This window comes from Diaphorina citri, unplaced genomic scaffold (assembly GCF_000475195.1).
Source record: "Diaphorina citri unplaced genomic scaffold, Diaci psyllid genome assembly version 1.1 scaffold817, whole genome shotgun sequence".
NCBI lineage: Eukaryota > Metazoa > Arthropoda > Insecta > Hemiptera > Psyllidae > Diaphorina > Diaphorina citri.
In genome coordinates this window covers 86,389-105,398 of record NW_007378249.1, presented here as the reverse complement: position 1 = coordinate 105,398, position 19,010 = coordinate 86,389, and the positions used below count along the sequence as shown (strand labels likewise).

Sequence of the window (19,010 nt, the reverse complement as noted above, 5' to 3'; positions counted from 1 at the left end):
AGGAAAAAATGTGAAGAGATATAGGTACAAGACAAGAGTAGAAGAAAAAGGAAAAGGGAAGGAATGGGAAGAAGAGGAGGAAATAAAAGGAGGGAGTAGGAAGAGAGAAAGAAGGAAGAGTGCCTACCTGCCTATATGGAAATATCTACCTTGATGAAATGCGTCCTCCCCCTTCAGTCCCTTTAAGGGTCAGGTGTCAGGTCTTTGTACTTACATAAACATGCATTGGCAATTTGGCACCCTGTAATCTCACATTTCTCACAGTCTCTTGAGGATGTGTCTAGGAGGTTTTTTTTTAGGATAACTACGAGTTTACTCCGAAAATTTTTGGGTCATTTTATAATTTTTTATCAATATTTTCGTGTGTTGTTGTTGTTTTTTTTTTTTTTTTTTTTTTTAAGAGGTTTGACAGAGGGAACTGTAACTGCTATGGTCTTATCGTCCCGAAATCGAAGAGAGAAGGAAGACAGGATAGGAGAAAGCCAGCCGTTCCGAGAACGAACATTATACCACCAGGATAAAATCCGCCCCGGGCGGGAATCGAACCCGCGGCCTAGCGCTTACAAGGCAGACGCACTACCAACTAAGCTAACTAGGCTGGCTGGGTCATTTTAAGTGAGTTCACTGTTACTCTGCTAAAGAAGCTTATGTAGGTATGAGTTTACGTTTACGAGTACCTAATACTCCGCTAGTAAAATCCAAGGCTTAGGTAAAATTGGTAAAATATATGTACCTAGGTATTTTCCCTGTCCTAGTCAGGCAGGCCAAACTATAACAGTGACGTTAAACCTTTTTTATTTATTTTTTTTTTATTTTTTATTATTATTTTTTTTTTTTGCCAGGAAGTGTTTCGTTCTCTGGCCTTTAGGGACGTATTTCGTTCCAATAGGCGAGTGATAGGTATGTTACCCACTAGAAACGCAGCAAAAAGTCCCTTAGGAGTTGAAGAGGATGAGGTTGTATTTCAGTGCAATGCAGTGTCAGGCCGCGCTCTCTGTTTTACCTTATGTCTCGAAAATAAAATTGAAATAAATTTAAAAAGGTAGGTAGTAGGTATCTACATAAAATAGAAGTAAGTACCTTATAGGTAGGGTACCTAGATAGATAGGTAATAATATTTATGTCCGGAACATCGATCTGAGTCTATTAGTCTAAACTATATTATATATAGTTTTAATTAAATCTATTTCTACCTTGTAATTTCCGCCCGAAGCGGGCTATTATCCTCGACTCAACAGATAAGATAAAGATAAGGTTCGATTTCGCCGTCTTTCGCCTACCATCCTATCCCCCTTCTCTCTTCGATTTCGGGACTATAGGACATCATTTATTAGTTATTACAGTTCCCTCTATCGAATATATAAACTATATTATATATAGTTTTAATTAAATCTATTTCTACCTTGTAATTTCCGCCCGAAGCGGGCTATTATCCTCGACTCAACAGATGAGATAAGGTTCGATTTCGCCGTCTTTCGCCTACCATCCTCTTCGATTTCGGGACTGTAGGACATCATTTATTACAGTTCCCTCTATCGAACATTAAACGGATAGTTCCACCCACTTTCCGATTTTGAAAATTTGGACCTTTCTCAGAAAAAAATAAATAAGAGAACCTGACTCTATTAAAATTAGTTCTAAAATAATCCGCTTAAGTGGCAGCACCTCTCAACTGTTACTACCCCAAACAGTGCCAGTGGTGGCACATACCTACTTGGAGATAAAAAGCTGTAGGCTGTTAGTAGGAGTCTAGGGTAGGTACCTACTTTTTTCTCTCTCTCAAAAAAAAACACAAAAAAGAAAGGGAAATATTTTATTTTAGTCCAAGTCTTGTTGTTTATTTTCACAAAATTTTTCGTATTTTTTCTCATTTCTGCGATTCCACAGATTCCACACCGTTTTTGAAGCACTAAAAAAATCAACCCCTGAAAATGACAAGACGCTTCTCCACTGATTCTAAATTAACAGAAGGAGGTCTTAACTCTGTGGATACAAGTGTTTCCCGTTATCAAAGTGAAGCCTATAACATCGCAAGCTCAAGGTGCGTGACAGCTGATAAAATGATTAAACGAAAGAAGCGAGTAAGTGAGTTCGATGTTTTACCGCGATGGTTTTGCATTGAAATTGGTCTATAGACCTGTTTCATCGCAAAATCTCTCGAAATATCGATCTCGAACGGTTTAGGTAACCGCTTTTTTAATGAGATTGGGCAAAAATGTTCGTCACAAAGAATTTTTTTTGGGCAGTCAGTAGGACCGCCCAAAAAAAAAAAGATAATCCGGCGCAGGCAAAATTTCGACTTTCTGTCGAGAGGGTTTATTCTAAGTGGGCCGGGCCTAGACTCACAAAACGCCTCACTTTCTGACTCCCAAGCCTTCTATCCACTCCTTCACAACCTCTTTGAAATCAGCTGTTCATCAGCTGACCCGGAAAACATTGAAAAATTTTGTAAACAACTTGCGCAGTCCAAATTTTCAGTTTTTCACCTCGATTGTATGGTAGAATCAGCTGTTCATCAGCTGACCCGGAAAACATTGAAAAATTTTGTAAACAACTTGCGCAGTCCAAATTTTCAGTTTTTCACCTCGATTATGGTAGTTCGGGATCCCAGGATTTGGAAAATTCGCCTGAAAAACGGAAAACGTTCTTAATTTTTTAGAGGAAATCGTTTTTTTAATAGTTTGATATTTGCCTGCCGCGTTACGTAGTAAGAAACCGGTAGTTTTTAGTAACAATTTAACGTGTGCCTCTCTAGTTTTGAATAGTGTCCAAGAAGCCATTTTATTTTAGGATGTCCGTTTATAAAAAAAAACACCCTAAAATAATTAACAAGGTATGAAGTCACCTTACTCAACTTATAGGTCTACTCAACAAAGCAAAAAATCTTGATTAGGTATTGATGATTTCACAATTCCAACACTTTTGAAACTTTTACCAAGGTGAAACTACAGACGGTGTCAACATTGTGTTAAGTTTAGTTTGGGTGTAAAAAGCTAACTAGAAATTAACCATTTTGTAACTTGCTTTTTATGTAGGTATTGATGATTTCACAATTCCAACACTTTTGAAACTTTTACCAAGGTGAAACTACAGACGGTGTCAACATTGTGTTAAGTTTAGTTTAGGTGTAAAAAGCTAACTAGAAATTAACAATTTTGTAACTTGCTTTTTATGTAGTACCTACCTATTTTCTATTTATCCCTGGATTACCTACCTTAGATACCTTGGTACTATAAAATAATCAACCCACCTACGGTTGTGTTTTTGTTAATTTTTTCAAGTTTTAACTAGGTAATGAAATGTGTTGTCAATAAGTTGTTTTTGTATTGTTTTTAAATTTGTAACCCAATAAATGTATGAGATCAATTTTGCAAAATAAACCATTTGTTACAAGACCACTGCACTGAAATTTTAAACCCGTGATAAGTTTTTGTATAACTGGCATGCTTGTAGTGATCTCTAAGCTTGACAACAAGTGTTCCAATAGAAGAATTGTAAAATATTTTCAATGTTGAAAGAGTTGTGATTTTAGTCAAGTAGGGAAAGTGTAACTGTGTACAACCATTTGTTACAAGACCACTGCACTGAAATTTTAAACCCGTGATAAGTTTTTGTATAACTGGCATGCTTGTAGTGATCTCTAAGCTCGACAACAAGTGTTCCAATAGAAGAATTGTAAAATATTTTCAATGTTGAAAGAGTTGTGATTTTAGTCAAGTACGGAAAGTGTAACTGTGTATGGTTCGTTCTCGGAACGGCTGGCTTTCTCCTATCCTGTCCTTCCTCTTCGATTTCGGGACGATAAGACCTCCGTTGTTACTTCACTTCAGTGATCAACATCGGGAACTGACGCATTCAACGTTTAACGTGCTATTATCGACTGTCAAACAAGGAACAATAGAAAATGGTCTAGCTCTAGATTAGTGTAGAAAAATTCTGTATAACTGTGTATAAACCAAGTGATAATGGGTGCTAAACCTAGTACGGAGCGTAATGAGGAGAGTGACCGAGAAAGAACATTTTCAACATCAAGTAGCTCAGACCTGGGTGCTGGTTTCAACATCTTACGCTCATTGCAGAATGTAAATATAAGTGTAGACAGACAACGGGCAAGATCTTTGTCCAGCGTACCTGATGACAATGAGTCAACGCATGAAACTGACAGCAGTTCGCTAGATAGTCCAACAATAAATGCAACAAATTTTAGCCTAGCACGAGTGTATGCCACAACACATTCGTTACCTTCACACATATGCTCATGGTCAAATGGTAAGTAAAAAAAGTCAAAAAAAAAAAAAAAAATGTTTGGTCCATAATACCTACTAATTAATAATAATACACCTACTTAAGTATCTACTTACTGACCTTGACAGTAAAATAGAATGGCTTTATCCTAAACAGATGAGGATCGTTCTCGGAACGGTTGGCTTTCTCCTGTCCTCCTCTCTTCGCTTTCGAGACAATAAGAAGACCTTGGCATTCACAGTTCCCTCTATCATACCAAGGGGGTGGTAAGAGTGTTCTAAGTTATAATTTAGTAGCTATTAATATGTACTGGAACTTTTGGAAACCCTGTATATTTTTTCAAAGGCGTGGTAAGAGTGTTCTAAGTTATAATTTAGTAGCTATTAATATGTACTGGAACTTTTGGAAACCCTGTATATTTTTTCACTTCTTCAAGTTTTGTTTATTCAAGCTTGGTTGTCTCTTCTTTTCTGTTTCCAGGCATCAAATGTCCTGTCTGTTCCAAGTTCATCATACCGGATGAGATGGAGTGTCACTTGTTAATGTGCCTAACTAAACCTAGACTTATTTATAATGGTGAGTATACGAAACGAGAAGACGCGGGTTCGATCCCAGCCGATGGAAGGAATTTTATCCTCATATATTTGTGAATATTGAACCTAACCGAAGCGGTGCAAATCTAGGCAAAGGGGGTGCACAAGCCAGTGTATTCGTATTCGTGATGCCGGTAAATAGGGAAGGTCGGCTATAAGGCCAGCCACTCACTATCAGGTAGACCTGACAGGCGGACCTAGTCAGGTGTACCTGTCTGCCTATCCTAGTTAGTAACTCAAAATAGAATGCTCTTCAAATCAATGTGTTTTTCCTTGTTCCAATCTTACAAACCTAAGTACATACTTAAATCCTCATGATCATTTATTGGCTCTAAGTATTGGCTCTAAGTACTGAAAATAGAATGCTCTTCAAATCAATGTGTTTTTCCTTGTTCCAATCTTACAAACCTAAGTACATACTTAAATCCTCATGATCATTTATAGATAGACATTGGCTCTAAGTACTATGGTTGAATATACTGCCACCTATTATTAGGATATGAGTAATCATACCTAGGTACCTAGCAGGATTTATACACGACCTGGAAAAACTGGAAAAGTCATGGAATCTGAAAATTGGCCATTCGCTTTTTGGCAGTTTCCAGCTATACTGACCAAACGCTTAGAGATATTGTAAAAGTTCAATAGGATAAGGAAAGTCGTGTGATGTTCACACCAGATTTTTCCATCATTTCTTCTGTAAAATTTTCCTCCTTTTCTTTCAAATCATTAAACGTAGAAGATGATGTGTAGGTAGTTACCTACTAGGTAAGGTAAGGCGGGTAGGTACCTAGCTAGGGTGGGCAAGAGACTTGAAGACGGAGAGAAGTTGGGAGGTAATTGTTGTAGAAAGGAAATGAGCAGAAAGAATGCATTTTTACGTGCAGGAGGAAACGGATCGTAAAACAAGGAAAGTAAAGTAGAAGGTAAGTAGAAGACGGAAGAGTGTATTAGGAAACAGTGGTGATAAAGCTAAAAACATGAAGAGGAGGAGGAGGAGGAAGAAAGGGAAAAAAAGGATAGAGAAGAATAAGAAGGGGAGTAGAAGAACAAAACGATCCTTTTAGAAGGGAAGAAAAGAAATTAAAAGGAGAAAGGAGGAAAAGAGAAAGGTACAGGAAGAGGTGGGCAATGGAAAGAAGAAAGAGTAAGGAAAAAAGAGAAGAGGACAAATCGGCGTACAAGGAAAAGAAGGAGGAGGAAGAGATGAAGTAAAGTAGGAGGAGAAGAAGAAGGAGATTAAAAAGGATAAGAAAGGGAAGAAAAAGAAAAGGTGATCAAATGGAGAGAATGTGACATTGTGACAAAGAGGAGAAGGAGAAAATAAAACAAAATGAAAGGAGAATAAGTTGTTGAGAAAAGGGGAGAGAATAGTGCTAAGGAGAAGTTAGGAGAAAAAGGAAAAGAAGAAGAACGCGACAACAATAACACGGAAGAGAGAAGGAAAGTAGAATAGCCGTCGAAAGGGAAGGATAGAGGAGGATAGCACTATCGATAACTATCGATAGTTTTGACTATCGAACGCTATCGATAGTTGAGGCTTGACTATCGATAGTTTTTGCATATGAGAGACCATTGCCAGGGTCATATCAGATAGTATAGGTAGTACACAGAGCAACCTCCATGGCCGAGTGGGTATCACACTAGGCTTGGACGCAGGAGGCCCGGGTTCAATTCCCGGCCGGGTCAAAGTTTTTACGGCTCTGTGCTTGGAGTTCGGGGTGCACTAAGCCTCGTGAAAGGAACACCTGAAGTAATTGAAGTGTTTATGTTACGAGATAAGACCGGAGAGCGAGTAAACCAGGATTTACCGGTAAAATCTAGAATTTCCTCAATAAAACCTAGAATTTCCCGGTAAAAGATAGAATTCCCCCCTGAAAGTCAAGACACACATAAGGGACTTTCGAGTCTCATTCTGGCAGCACTTATAAGCAGAATAAATTCTTTCCTAAATCCAAAGAAAACTTAGAAAGGTTGAGAACCCCTCCATAGGACACATCTTTAGGGTTAGGTGGTAGAGAACGCCTCCGGCTTTAACCTCGCAGTATTGCGGGGTGGTCCGTGGACCATAATGTGGAACCAGATGTTATGTTAGGAACCACTGGTTTAATGACACCAGTGTGATGATTTATTCATGAGACCATCACATTGGCACTTGAGAAGATGAGACTATATCCTGGTATGTGTGTACATTGAGTTCATGGGAGTTCTTGTCATATAGACCTGAAGTCTTCACAGTTAGGCTCGTTAGAATCGTAATCATGCAACTTTTAGTAGCGCGGAGTCGCTCGATGCCACCTGAAAGTTATACAGACCTCTGACACTCTCGTGTGAGAGGTCTGTATTAAGGAGCAGCGCTGCGCCCGCCAAGTCAAGAAAAAATGACCGCGCTACTAGAGATATTATACGCCACAGGTCCCAATATTAGAAGGATTCATATCTCGCTCTCGTCTTCATCTAATGTCTGACGTCTTCTTCTAATGTCTGAGCCATTTCCTGCTTGAGGAGGGAACTCTGAGTCACAAATAAACCAGTCTTCAAATTCTTGGCACTCGTTTCTGTCTTCCTTAATTTTTATCGCCTCCTTTATGTCTCGCGAAGTATTTCTATGTCTGTGGCCCGCCACACACGTCAAGATACGATATCCCTTTACACATTTTTTTTTCACAACCGTAACAAAGGGGTGAAGACCGAAATTTCAAGAATTTTGGTCTAGAATCTACAGAAATTCTGTCTCATAGAAATTCGAATATTCCTCAATTTTTATCGCCTCTTTAATGTCTCGAAAAGTATTTCTGCGCCTGTGGCCCGCCACACACCGCACACACGTCAAGGATATAAAGTCAAGACACACATAAGGGACTTTCGAGTCTCATTCTGGCAGCACTTATAAGCAGAATAAATTCTTTCCTAAATCCAAAGAAAACAAAGTGATCTGTAAAGAATTGGTTCCACCACTGAAGAGGAGGAGGAAAGAAACTAGGAAGATAGGGAAGAGGAGAAGAACGATAAGAAGAAGGAGGAGGTAGAGGAGCAAAAAGAGGAGGAGGAAGAGGAGGTAGAGAAGGAAAAAGAGGAGGAGAAGGAGGAGGAGGAAAAAATGTGAAGAGATATAGGTACAAGACAAGAGTAGAAGAAAAAGGAAAAGGGAAGGAATGGGAAGAAGAGGAGGAAATAAAAGGAGGGAGTAGGAAGAGAGAAAGAAGGAAGAGTGCTTACCTGCCTACATGGAAATATCAACCTGATGAAATGCGTCCTCCCCCTTCAGTCCCTTTAAGGGTCAGGTGTCAGGTCTTTGTACTTACATACATGCATTGCACCCCGTAATCTCACATTTCTCACAGTCTCTTGAGGATGTGTCTAGGAGGTTTTTTTTAGGATAACTACGAGTTTACTCCGAAAATTTTTGAGTCTTTTTTTATGTTGACAGAGGGAACTGTAACTGCTATGGTCTTATCGTCCCGAAATCGAAGAGAGAAGGAAGACAGGATGGAAGAAAGTTGACAGAGGGAACTGTAACTGCTATGGTCTTATCGTCCCGAAATCGAAGAGAGAAGGAAGACAGGATAGGAGAAAGCGATTATCGTCCCGAAATCGAAGAGAGAAGGAAGACAGGATAGGAGAAAGCCTGCCGACAGAGGGAACTGTAACTGCTATGGTCTTATCGTCCCGAAATCGAAGAGAGAAGGAAGACAGGATAGGAACACAGAGGGAACTGTAACTGCTATGGTCTTATCGTCCCGAAATCGAAGAGAGAAGGAAGACAGGATAGGAGAAAGCCAGGGGGAACTGTAACTGCTATGGTCTTATCGTCCCGAAATCGAAGAGAGAAGGAAGACAGGATAGGAGAAAGCCAGCCGTTCCGTGGTCTTATCGTCCCGAAATCGAAGAGAGAAGGAAGATAGGATAGGAGAAAGCCAGCCGTTCCGAGAACGAACATTATACATTATACCACCAGGATAAAATCCGCCCCGGGCGGGAACGGGAATCGAACCTGCGGCCTAGCGCTTACAAGGCAGACGCACTACCAACTAAGCTAACTAGGCTGGCTGGGTCATTTTAAGTGAGTTTACTGTTACTCTACTAAAGAAGCTTATGTATGAGTTTACGTTTACGAGTACCTAATACTCCGCTAGTAAAATCCAAGGCTTAGGTAAAATTGGTAAAATATGTATTTTCCCTGCCCGGCAGCGCACCTTGTGAGGGCTAGGTCGTGAATTTGATTCCCATTTGATTCCCTCCGCTATACTGTAGTAATAGAAAGTAAAAAAAAAAAAAAATAAAAAAAAACATGACATTGTAGTGTCTTCTCTCTCCCTTATCGAGTCACCCCTCTTGGCCTTTTTCTGTATTGTAGAGCATTTTTTTTTTTATTGATAGGAAAGTTACTTTGTGTTACCTACCTAACTTATGTATGTAGGCAGTAAGTACCTGTCGATACTTGGGTAGGTAAATTACCTACCTTCAAGTTTAGAGAGTAGGAGAGACAGAGGAGGGAGAAGAAGAGAGATCTGCCTTACTTTAAGGTTAGAGAGGTAGGAGGGGGAGGAGAGAGAAGAGAGGGGTGTGAAATGCAGAGAGACAGGGAGAGTGAAAGGGATAGAGAGGGGAGGGAGAGAGAGGGGACGGAGAGAGAGAGGGGGAAGGACCTCACTTATCATCATGTGACCATATCAATTTTGAGTTTCGTGAAAGGCCAAGGGTAGAGGTCAATAGGGTATTAAAAGCTCTCTCTCTCCCCCTCCTTCCTCTCTCACCTTAAAGTAAAGCAGGTCTCTCTCTTTCCTTTTTCTCCCTTTCCTTTTTCTCTCTCTCTCTTCCTCTTTCTCCTCTCTCTTCCCCCTTTCTCCCCTTCATTCTTCTCTATTTCTCTCTCCCTCTCCCTCTCCCCCTCCCTCGCTCTCGCTCTCTCGCTCTCTCGCTCTCTCTCTCTCTCTCTCTCTCTCTCTCTCTCTCTCTCAATTCTTTTTATTTCCTATCTCTAAACGTCACATACTTTGATACTTGGGTATAGGTCTTACTTATTACTTATACCTACCTATCTTAATGAAACGAGTCATTAAGTGTGGTGACATAGGTAGGTATGTAGATAACTGCCTAGTTAGAGCCTAGTCTGTTTCCTTGTCATATACCTGTATGTAGATATTTCCCGATATCAGGTAGATAGGTATTGTATTGAATGTTGGTGGGTAATATAAATCTAGTAGTTACCTTCCTACATTGAATCAATAGGCGATAGTAATAGCACGTCGGCAAGTAGGCATGAACCTATCATCTTACTATGATTTTGATAGGTGACACTATAATACATATGATAGGTGACACTATAATACATATGATGGACTAAGTGCCTAGGTATCTATCTAAGTTACAGGGCCAGCTACTTACTATCAGGTACACCTGACAGGCGGACCTTTTCAGCTGTACCTGTCAGGCCTGCCTGATAGTGTGCGCGTTCATCAGGTATCAGATGTACCTTTCAGGTCTACCTGATAGTGTGTGTGCTCATCAGGTATCAGATGTACCTTTCAGGTCTACCTGATAGTGTGCGCGTTCATCAGGTATCAGACGTACCTTTTAGGTCTACCTGATAGTGTGTGTGCTCATCAGGTATCAGGTAGACCTGATCAGGTGTACCTGTCAGGTCTACCTGATAGTGAGTGGCTGGCCTTAACTATTTTGTTTATTTTGTATCGTAGTGGTAGGTCAAGCTGGTCAAGTTCAGAGTATGTTATTATCACTCATTATTTTGTTTTCAAAGTTCTAAGGTCTTCCTGAGACCCTAATGTTAATCTCATTTTATTTTGAAAAACAATTGAAAGTTAGAAAATAGAAAATAACCATTTATCTAGAAATTATCAGTTCAATCGATTTGTTTTGGAACTTGTGCCCAAGGTATTTATTTTCTTACTCCAAACTTTGCATTTATGCCGATAAAACGCCAGAGGTAGCGTGTCTGCCTTTTAAGCGCTAGGTCACTTGTACGATTCTCGTCCGGGGCTAACTTTATGCTAAAAGGTTCGTTCTCGGAACGGCTGGCTTTCTCCTATCCTGTCCTTCCTCTTCGATTTCGGGACGATAAGACCTCCGTTGTTACTTCACTTCAGTGATCAACATCGGGAACTGACGCATTCAACGTTTAACGTGCTATTATCGACTGTCAAACAAGGAACAATAGAAAATGGTCTAGCTCTAGATTAGTGTAGAAAAATTCTGTATTGTCTAACCTTTGCCTATCGAATAGCGTGGAAGGAGACAATGCTGAATATTTTATCGTCTCTAAAAGCCACAAGTAAGAAGGCTTGATGGAGAGAAAAAGAACTTCGACGGAGAAAAAAAAGAATATGATGGAGAAAGAAGAATCCGAGTTAGAAAATTTCCATGTCTATATTTTGTGTAGTATTTGTACCCTATATCCATATTTATCCATAATAATGTGTACATATTTCAGCTTTGCAATATTCATGTAAAATATCAGAGGGTAAAAACAGAAGTTGTTTCCAGGAAATGTATTTTTACCTTTTGTATACTTACAGTATGTTTCAGCAATGGCCATCCCCACCCCTCCGTTACTTTTGAACGGCTGGGAATTTTGAATATTTTAATAAAGTATAGACTGGTTAGAGGTTGGAAAAAGCCTATGGCCCGTCTAATGGTCATATTTTTTCCGGCCCCGGCCGCCGGCCTTTCCTTTTGGCTCAAACGGCCTTTTTCTCAAGAATTTCAAATGTAATGGTACAAAATAAATTTCACAAAAAAGGGCACTGAAGAACACGCAAACTATTTTTTTTTTTAAAGTCAGCCTAGCTTAGAGGGTAAGTGCTAGGTCGCGGGTTTGATTTGACGGGCTTTATCCTAAACAGATGAGGATCGTTCTCGGAACGGTTGGCTTTCTCCTGTCCTCCTCTCTTCGCTTTCGAGACAATAAGAAGACCTTGGCATTCACAGTTCCCTCTATCATACCAAGGGGGTGGTAAGAGTGTTCTAAGTTATAATTTAGTAGCTATTAATATGTACTGGAACTTTTGGAAACCCTGTATATTTTTTCACTTCAAGTTTTGTTTATTCAAGCTTGGTTGTCTCTTCTTTTCTGTTTCCAGGCATCAAATGTCCTGTCTGTTCCAAGTTCATCATACCAGATGAGATGGAGTGTCACTTGTTAATGTGCCTAACTAAACCTAGACTTATTTATAATGGTGAGTATACGAAACGAGAAGACGCGGGTTCGATCCCAGCCGATAGAAGGAATTTTATCCTCATATATTTGTGAATATTGAACCTAACCAAAGCGGTGCAAATCCAGGCAAAGGGGTGCACAAGCCAGTGTATTCGTATTCGTGATGCCGGTAAATAGGGAAGGTCGGCTATAAAGCCAGCCATTCACTATCAGGTAGACCTGACAGGCGGACCTAGTTAGGTGTACCTGTCTGCCTATCCTAGTTAGTGGCTGACCCAAGAAGGGCGTCCAGCTGTAAAGAACCCCACCAAAACAAAACCATGTCAGTCCTCGCCTAGTGGTTATCTTCCAGTCAAGAGTCTCCTATTAATAGACGGTTTTACAGCTCGTCTGCCAATATTAGACGGATTCATATCTCGCTCTCGTCTTCATCTAATGTCTGACGTCTTCTTCTAATGTCTGAGCCATTTCCTGCTTGAGGGGGGAACTCTGAGTCACAAATAAACCAGTCTTCAAATTCTTGGCACTCGTTTCTGTCTTCCTTAATTTTTATCGCCTCCTTTATGTCTCGCGAAGTATTTCTATGTCTGTGGCCCGCCACACACGTCAAGATACGATATCCCTTTACACATTTTTTTTTTCATAACCGTAACAAAGGGGTGAAGACCGAAATTTCAAGAATTTTGGTCTAGAATCTTCAGAAATTCTGTCTCATGGAAATTCTAATATTCCTCAATTTTTATCGCCTCTTTAATGTATCAAAAAGTATTTCTGCGCCTGTGGCCCGCCACACACCGCACACACGTCAAGGATATAAAGTAAGGACACACATAAGGGACTTTCGAGTCTCATTCTGGCAGCACTTATAAGCAGAATAAAGTCTTTCCTAAATCCAAAAAAACAAAGTGATCTGTAAAGAATTGGTTCCACCACTTTAGAAAGGTTGAGAACCCCTCCATAGGACACGACACATCTTTAGAGTTAGGTGGTAGAGAACGCCTCCGGCTTTAACCTCGCAGTATTGCGGGTGGTCCGTGGACCATAATGTGGAACCAGATGTGATGTTAGGAACCACTGGTTTAATGACACCAGTGGACTTGCAATTGTGATGATTTATTCATGAGACCATCACATTGGCACTTGAGAAGTTGAGACTATATCCTGATATGTGTGTATATTGAGTTCATGGGAGTTCTTGTCATATAGACCTGAAGTCTTCTTAGTTAGGCTCGTTGGAATCGTAATCACGCAACTTTTAGTAGCGCGGAGTCGCTCGATGCCACCTGAAAGTTGTACAGACCTCTGACACTCTCGTGTGAGAGGTCTGTATTAAGGAGCAGCGCTCCGCCCGCCAAGTCAAAAAATGACCGCGCTACTAGAGATATTATACGCCACAGGTGACCAGGAGTTTTGTGGGCTCTCTGTCTTTTTGAGATTGACCGAAGGTCAGAGAATTGTACCATATTGTACACTGCTTTTCTCCAATTTTGGACAATCCTTGAAGAAGTGAAACTCATTTGTGCAGTGTTTGCATTTTGGCACTTTTGATGCGGCTTCTCTTTTGACGAGGATCACCAAATCTTCGAACTTTTAGCCACTTTTGCCGGGCCAATTGGCTTGGAACTTGGCAAACCCATGTACCTATACGGGTGACGATTCTAGTACTTGATTGTATTGCAAAAGAACCCAAGTTCGACCCCGCGAAGTGGGCAGTACATTTGTCTGTAAAATTATAGACAGCTAGCTTAAAAGTAACGTAGAGGATGATGTGTAGGTAGGTACCTACTAGGTAAGGTAAGGCGGGTAGGTACCTAGCTAGGGTGGGCAAGAGACTTGAAGACGGAGAGAAGTCGGGAGGTGGTTGTTGTAGAAAGGAAATGAGCAGAAAGAATGCATTTTTACGTGCAGGAGGAAACGGATCGTAAAACAAGGAAAGTAAAGTAGAAGGTAAGTAGAAAAAGTGTATTAGGAAACAGTGGTGATAAAGCTAAAAACATGAAGAGGAGGAGGAGAGGAAAGTCGTGTGATGTTCACACCAGATTTTTCCATCATTTCTTCTGTAAAATTTTCCTCCTTTTCTTTCAAATCATTAAACGTAGAGGATGATGTGTAGGTAGGTACCTACTAGGTAAGGTAAGGCGGGTAGGTACCTAGCTAGGGTGGGCAAGAGACTTGAAGACAGAGAGAAGTCGGGAGGTAATTGTTGTAGAAAGGAAATGAGCAGAAAGAATGCATTTTTACGTGCAGGAGGAAACGGATTGTAAAACAAGGAAAGTAAAGTAGAAGGTAAGTAGAAAAAGTGTATTAGGAAACAGTGGTGATAAAGCTAAAACATGAAGAGGAGGAGGAGGAAGAAAGGGAAAAAAAGGATAGAGAAGAATAAGAAGGAGAGTAGAAGAACAAAACGATCCTTTTAGAAGGGAAGAAAAGAAATTAAAAGGAGAAAGGAGGAAAAGAGAAAGGTACAGGAAGAGGTGGGCAATGGAAAGAAAAAAGAGTAAGGAAAAAAGAGAAGAGGACAAATCAGCGTACAAGGAAAAGAAGGAGGAGGAAGAGATGAAGTAAAGTAGGAGGAGAAGAAGAAGAAGGAGATTAAAAAGGATAAGAAAGGGAAGAAAAAGAAAAGGTGATCAAATGGAAAGAATGGGACAAAGAGGAGAAGGAGAAAATAAAACAAAATGAAAGGAGAATAAGTTGTTGAGAAAAAGGGGGAGAATAGTGCAAAGGAGAAGTTAGGAGAAAAAGTAAAAGAAGAAGAACGCGACCACAATAACACGGAAGAGAGAAGGAAAGTAGAATAGCCGTCGAAAAGGAAGGCGTATATTGAGTTCATGGGAGTTCTTGTCATATAGACCTGAAGTCTTCTTAGTTAGGCTCGTTGGAATCGTAATCACGCAACTTTTAGTAGCGCGGAGTCGCTCGATGCCACCTGAAAGTTATACAGACCTCTGACACTCTCGTGTGAGAGGTCTGTATTAAGGAGCAGCGCTCCGCCCGCCAAGTCAAAAAATGACCGCGCTACTAGAGATATTATACGCCACAGGTGATTTTTATAGGTCTGGATATTTAGGCAGCATCGCGCGACTCGGAGCTACTATAAGGCGCCCGACCACGCTTCGAATGTGCGGTAGGCTTTACTATGGCTTTTGATTGTGTTTCACCATTCCTGAAAGCTACCTTACAACGCACATGCCTGTCTAGCTTGGACGGTAGCACGCCTGCCTTGTAAGCGCTAGGTCGCGGATTCTATTCCCGCCTGGGGGGGAGGGGACTTTATCGTAAACAGATAAGGTTCGTTCTCGAAACGGTTGGCTTTCTTCTATTCTTTCTTTCTGCGATTTCGGGACCATTCCCTCTATGGAACCTCTCAAAACAATACTTATCAGGGAATAGCAATAACATCTAATGGTGATTTCCTAATATTGCGCTGCATTGTTTGTGTATTGTGAATAGACAATTGCCTGCCTATTGAACGTATTGTGTCGTGGATAGTAATATTATTGTGAATGGCTTGTGACGTGCCTAGATGACTATAGGCGAAGATTATAAAATCGTAAATCGATTGCTCATATTTCAACGTACAGTAGAATTTTTCTTGGGGAAGTTGAATTATCCAGGAAATTTCCTGCCTGAGAAGACGCCATCTGGGAGGGGAAGGACCTCACTTATCATCATGTGACCATATCAATTTTGAGTTTCGTGAAAGGCCAAGGGTAGAGGTCAATAGGGTATTACTTAAAAGCTCTCTCTCTCCCCCTCCTTCCTCTCTCACCTTAAAGTAAGGCAGGTCTCTCTCTCTCTCTCCTTTTTCTCCCTTTCCTTTTTCTCTCTCTCTCTTCCTCTTTCTCTCTATCTCTCCTTATTCTTCTTCTCTCTCTTCTCCCTTTCTCCCCTTCATTCTTCTCTTTCTCTCTATTTCTCTCTCTCTCTCTTCCCCCCCTCTCGCTCTCTCTCTCTCTCTCTCTCTCTCTCTCTCTCTCTCTCTCTCTCTCTCTCTCTCTCTCTCTCTCTCTCTCTCCCCCCTCTCTCTCTCTCTCTCTCTCTCTCTCTCTCTCTCTCTCTCTCTCTCTCTCTCGTTCTCTCTCTCGTTCTCTCAATTCTTTTTATTTCCTATCTCTAAACGTCACATACTTCGATACTTGGGTATAGGTCTTACTTATTACTTATACTTACCTATCTTTATGAAAAGAGTCATTAAGTGTGGTGACATAGGTAGGTATGTAGATAACTGCCTAGTTATAGCCTAGTCTGTTTCCTTGTCATATACCTGTATGTAGAATTGTAGATATTTCCCGATATCAGGTATGGTGTATTGTATTGAATGTTGGTAGGTAATATAAATCTAGTACCTTCCTACATTGAATCAACAGGCGATAGTAATAGCACGTATAGGCAAGTAGGCATGAACCTATCAACTTATGGTTTGTATTGATATTGTATTGATAGGTGTCACTATAATACATATGATAGGTGACACTATAATACATATGATGGACTAAGTGCCTAGGTATCCATCTAAGTTACAGGGCCAGCTACTTACTATCAGGTACACCTGACAGGCGGACCTTTTTCAGCTGTACCTGTCAGGCCTGCCTGATAGTGTGCGCGTTCATCAGGTACTTATCAGATGTACCTTTCAGGTCTACCTGATAGTGTGTGTGCTCATCAGGTATCAGGTAGACCTGATCAGGTGTACCTGATAGTGTGTGTGCTCATCAGGTATCAGATGTACCTTTCAGGTCTACCTGATAGTGTGCGCGTTCATCAGATATTAGATGTACCTTTCAGGTGTACCTGATAGTGTGTGTGCTCATCAGGTATCAGGTAGACCTGATCAGGTGTACCTGTCAGGTCTACCTGATAGTGAGTGGCTGGCCTCAACTATTTTGTTTATTTTGTATCGTAGTGGTAGGTCAAGCTAAACTTTTGTTATACTTTGTTATTAAACAAAATATATCATAAAATAAACGAGACCTTGTTTAGACTGCTGGGGTAAAGGGACTTTTAGTTTCATTCGGGCATGATAAACCAGGTATATTCTATTCTATTTAAGTAGGTATTGGTATGTATGTATTTATTAATTACTTTTCATTTCTTATTTTCAGAGGATGTACTGACTGACAGCAAGGGAGAGTGTGTCATCTGTCTGGAAGATCTAAGTCAAGGGGATACCATAGCTACCTGATAGTGTGTGTGCTCATCAGGTATCAGGTAGACCTGATCAGGTGTACCTGTCAGGTCTACCTGATAGTGAGTGGCTGGCCTTAACTATTTTGTTTATTTTGTATCGTAGTGGTAGGTCAAGCTGGTCAAGTTCAGAGTATGTTATTATCACTCATTATTTTGTTTTCAAAGTTCTAAGGTCTTCCTGAGACCCTAATGTTAATCTCATTTTATTTTGAAAAATAATTGAAAGTTAGAAAAGAGAAAATAACCATTTATCTAGAAATTATCAGTTTGAGTATGTTATTATCACTCATTATTTTGTTTTCAAAGTTCTAAGGTCTTCCTGAGACCCTAATGTTAATCTCATTTTATTTTGAAAAACAATTGAAAGTTAGAAAATAGAAAATAACCATTTATCTAGAAATTATCAGTTCAATCGATTTGTTTTGGAACTTGTGCCCAAGGTATTTATTTTCTTACTCCAAACTTTGCATTTATGCCGATAAAACGCCAGAGGTAGCGTGTCTGCCTTTTAAGCGCTAGGTCACTTGTACGATTCTCGTCCGGGGCTAACTTTATGCTAAAAGGTTCGTTCTAGAACTATCGATAGCACTATCGATAGTTTTGACTATCGAACGCTATCGATAGTTGAGGCTTGACTATCGATAGTTTTCGATAGTTTTTGCATATGAGAGACAATTGCCAGGGTCATATCAGATAGTATAGGTAGTACACAGAGCAACCTCCATGGCCGAGTGGGTATCACACTAGGCTTGGACGCAGGAGGCCCGGGTTCAATTCCCGGCGGGGTCAAAGTTTTTACGGCTCTGTGCTTGGAGTTCGGGGTGCACTAAGCCTCGTGAAAGGAAAATACACCTGAAGTAATTGAAGTGTTTATGTTACGAGATAAGACCGGAGAGCGAGTAAACCAGGATTTACCGGTAAAGTCTAGATTCTAGAATTTCCTCAAGGTTCGTTCTCGGAACGGCTGGCTTTCTCCTATCCTGTCCTTCCTCTTCGATTTCGGGACGATAAGACCTCCGTTGTTACTTCACTTCCGTGATAAACATCGGGAACTGATGGATTCAAAGTTTAACGTGCTATTATCGACTGTCAAACAAGGAACAATAGAAAAAGGTCTAGCTCTAGATTAGTCTAGAAAAATTCTGTACTGTCTAACCTTTGCCTATCGAATAGCGTGGAAGGAGACAATGCTGAATATTTTATCGTCTCTAAAAGCCACAAGTAAGAAGGCTTGATGAAGAGAAAAAGAACTTCGACGGAGAAAAAAAAAAAAAAAAGAATATGATGGAGAAAGAAGAATTCGAGTTAGAAAATTTCCATGTCTATATTTTGTGTAGTATTTGTACCCTATATCCATATTTATCCATAATAATGTGTACATATTTCAGCTTTGCAATATTCATGTAAAATATCAGAGGGTAAAAACTGAAGTTGTTTCCAGGAAATGTATTTTTACCTTTTGTATAACTTACAGTATGTTTCAGCAATGGCCATCCCCACCCCTCCGTTACTTTTGAACGGCTGGGAATTTTGAATATTTTAATAAAGTATAGACTGGTTAGAGGTTGGAAAAAGCCTATGGCCCGTCTAATGGTCATATTTTTTCCGGCAATCAGTTCCATCACCTCCTTTGGGTAATCAAATACTAACAGCCGGTCCCGGCTTGAGCTCCAAAAACTGGAACGGCACATGAATGCTCGTGTTGCAATGTTCCACCACCAGATGGCCTCGTCTACTTGATCACGTGGTCTGTGTAGCATGCTCATCCCGTAGTATGTCCCTCAACATCTTTGTCAAAAACTTCC

At 40.4% G+C, this 19,010-nt stretch overlaps 1 protein-coding gene across 1 annotated transcript; it reads left to right on the top strand.

Annotated features, from left to right (window-relative positions):
- Window positions 1-3,589: 3,589 nt before the first annotated feature.
- LOC103512272 lies at window positions 3,590-17,200 on the top strand. The gene is made up of 4 exons (XM_026825787.1): window positions 3,590-3,732; window positions 3,945-4,269; window positions 4,726-4,821; window positions 17,121-17,200. The coding sequence occupies exons 2-4, from the start codon at window positions 3,966-3,968 to the stop codon at window positions 17,198-17,200; spliced, it is 480 nt and encodes a 159-aa protein (XP_026681588.1). The 5' UTR covers window positions 3,590-3,732; window positions 3,945-3,965.
- The last annotated feature ends 1,810 nt before the right edge of the window (window positions 17,201-19,010 follow it).

Coding starts and splice junctions, on each gene's coding strand:
- LOC103512272 (XM_026825787.1), top strand. CDS start 3,966: ATGGGTGCTAAACCTAGTACGGAGCGTAATGAGGAGAGTGACCGAGAA. Junction 4,270..4,725: donor CATATGCTCATGGTCAAATG/GTAAGTAAAAAA, acceptor TTCTGTTTCCAG/GCATCAAATGTCCTGTCTGT. Junction 4,822..17,120: donor ACCTAGACTTATTTATAATG/GTGAGTATACGA, acceptor TCTTATTTTCAG/AGGATGTACTGACTGACAGC.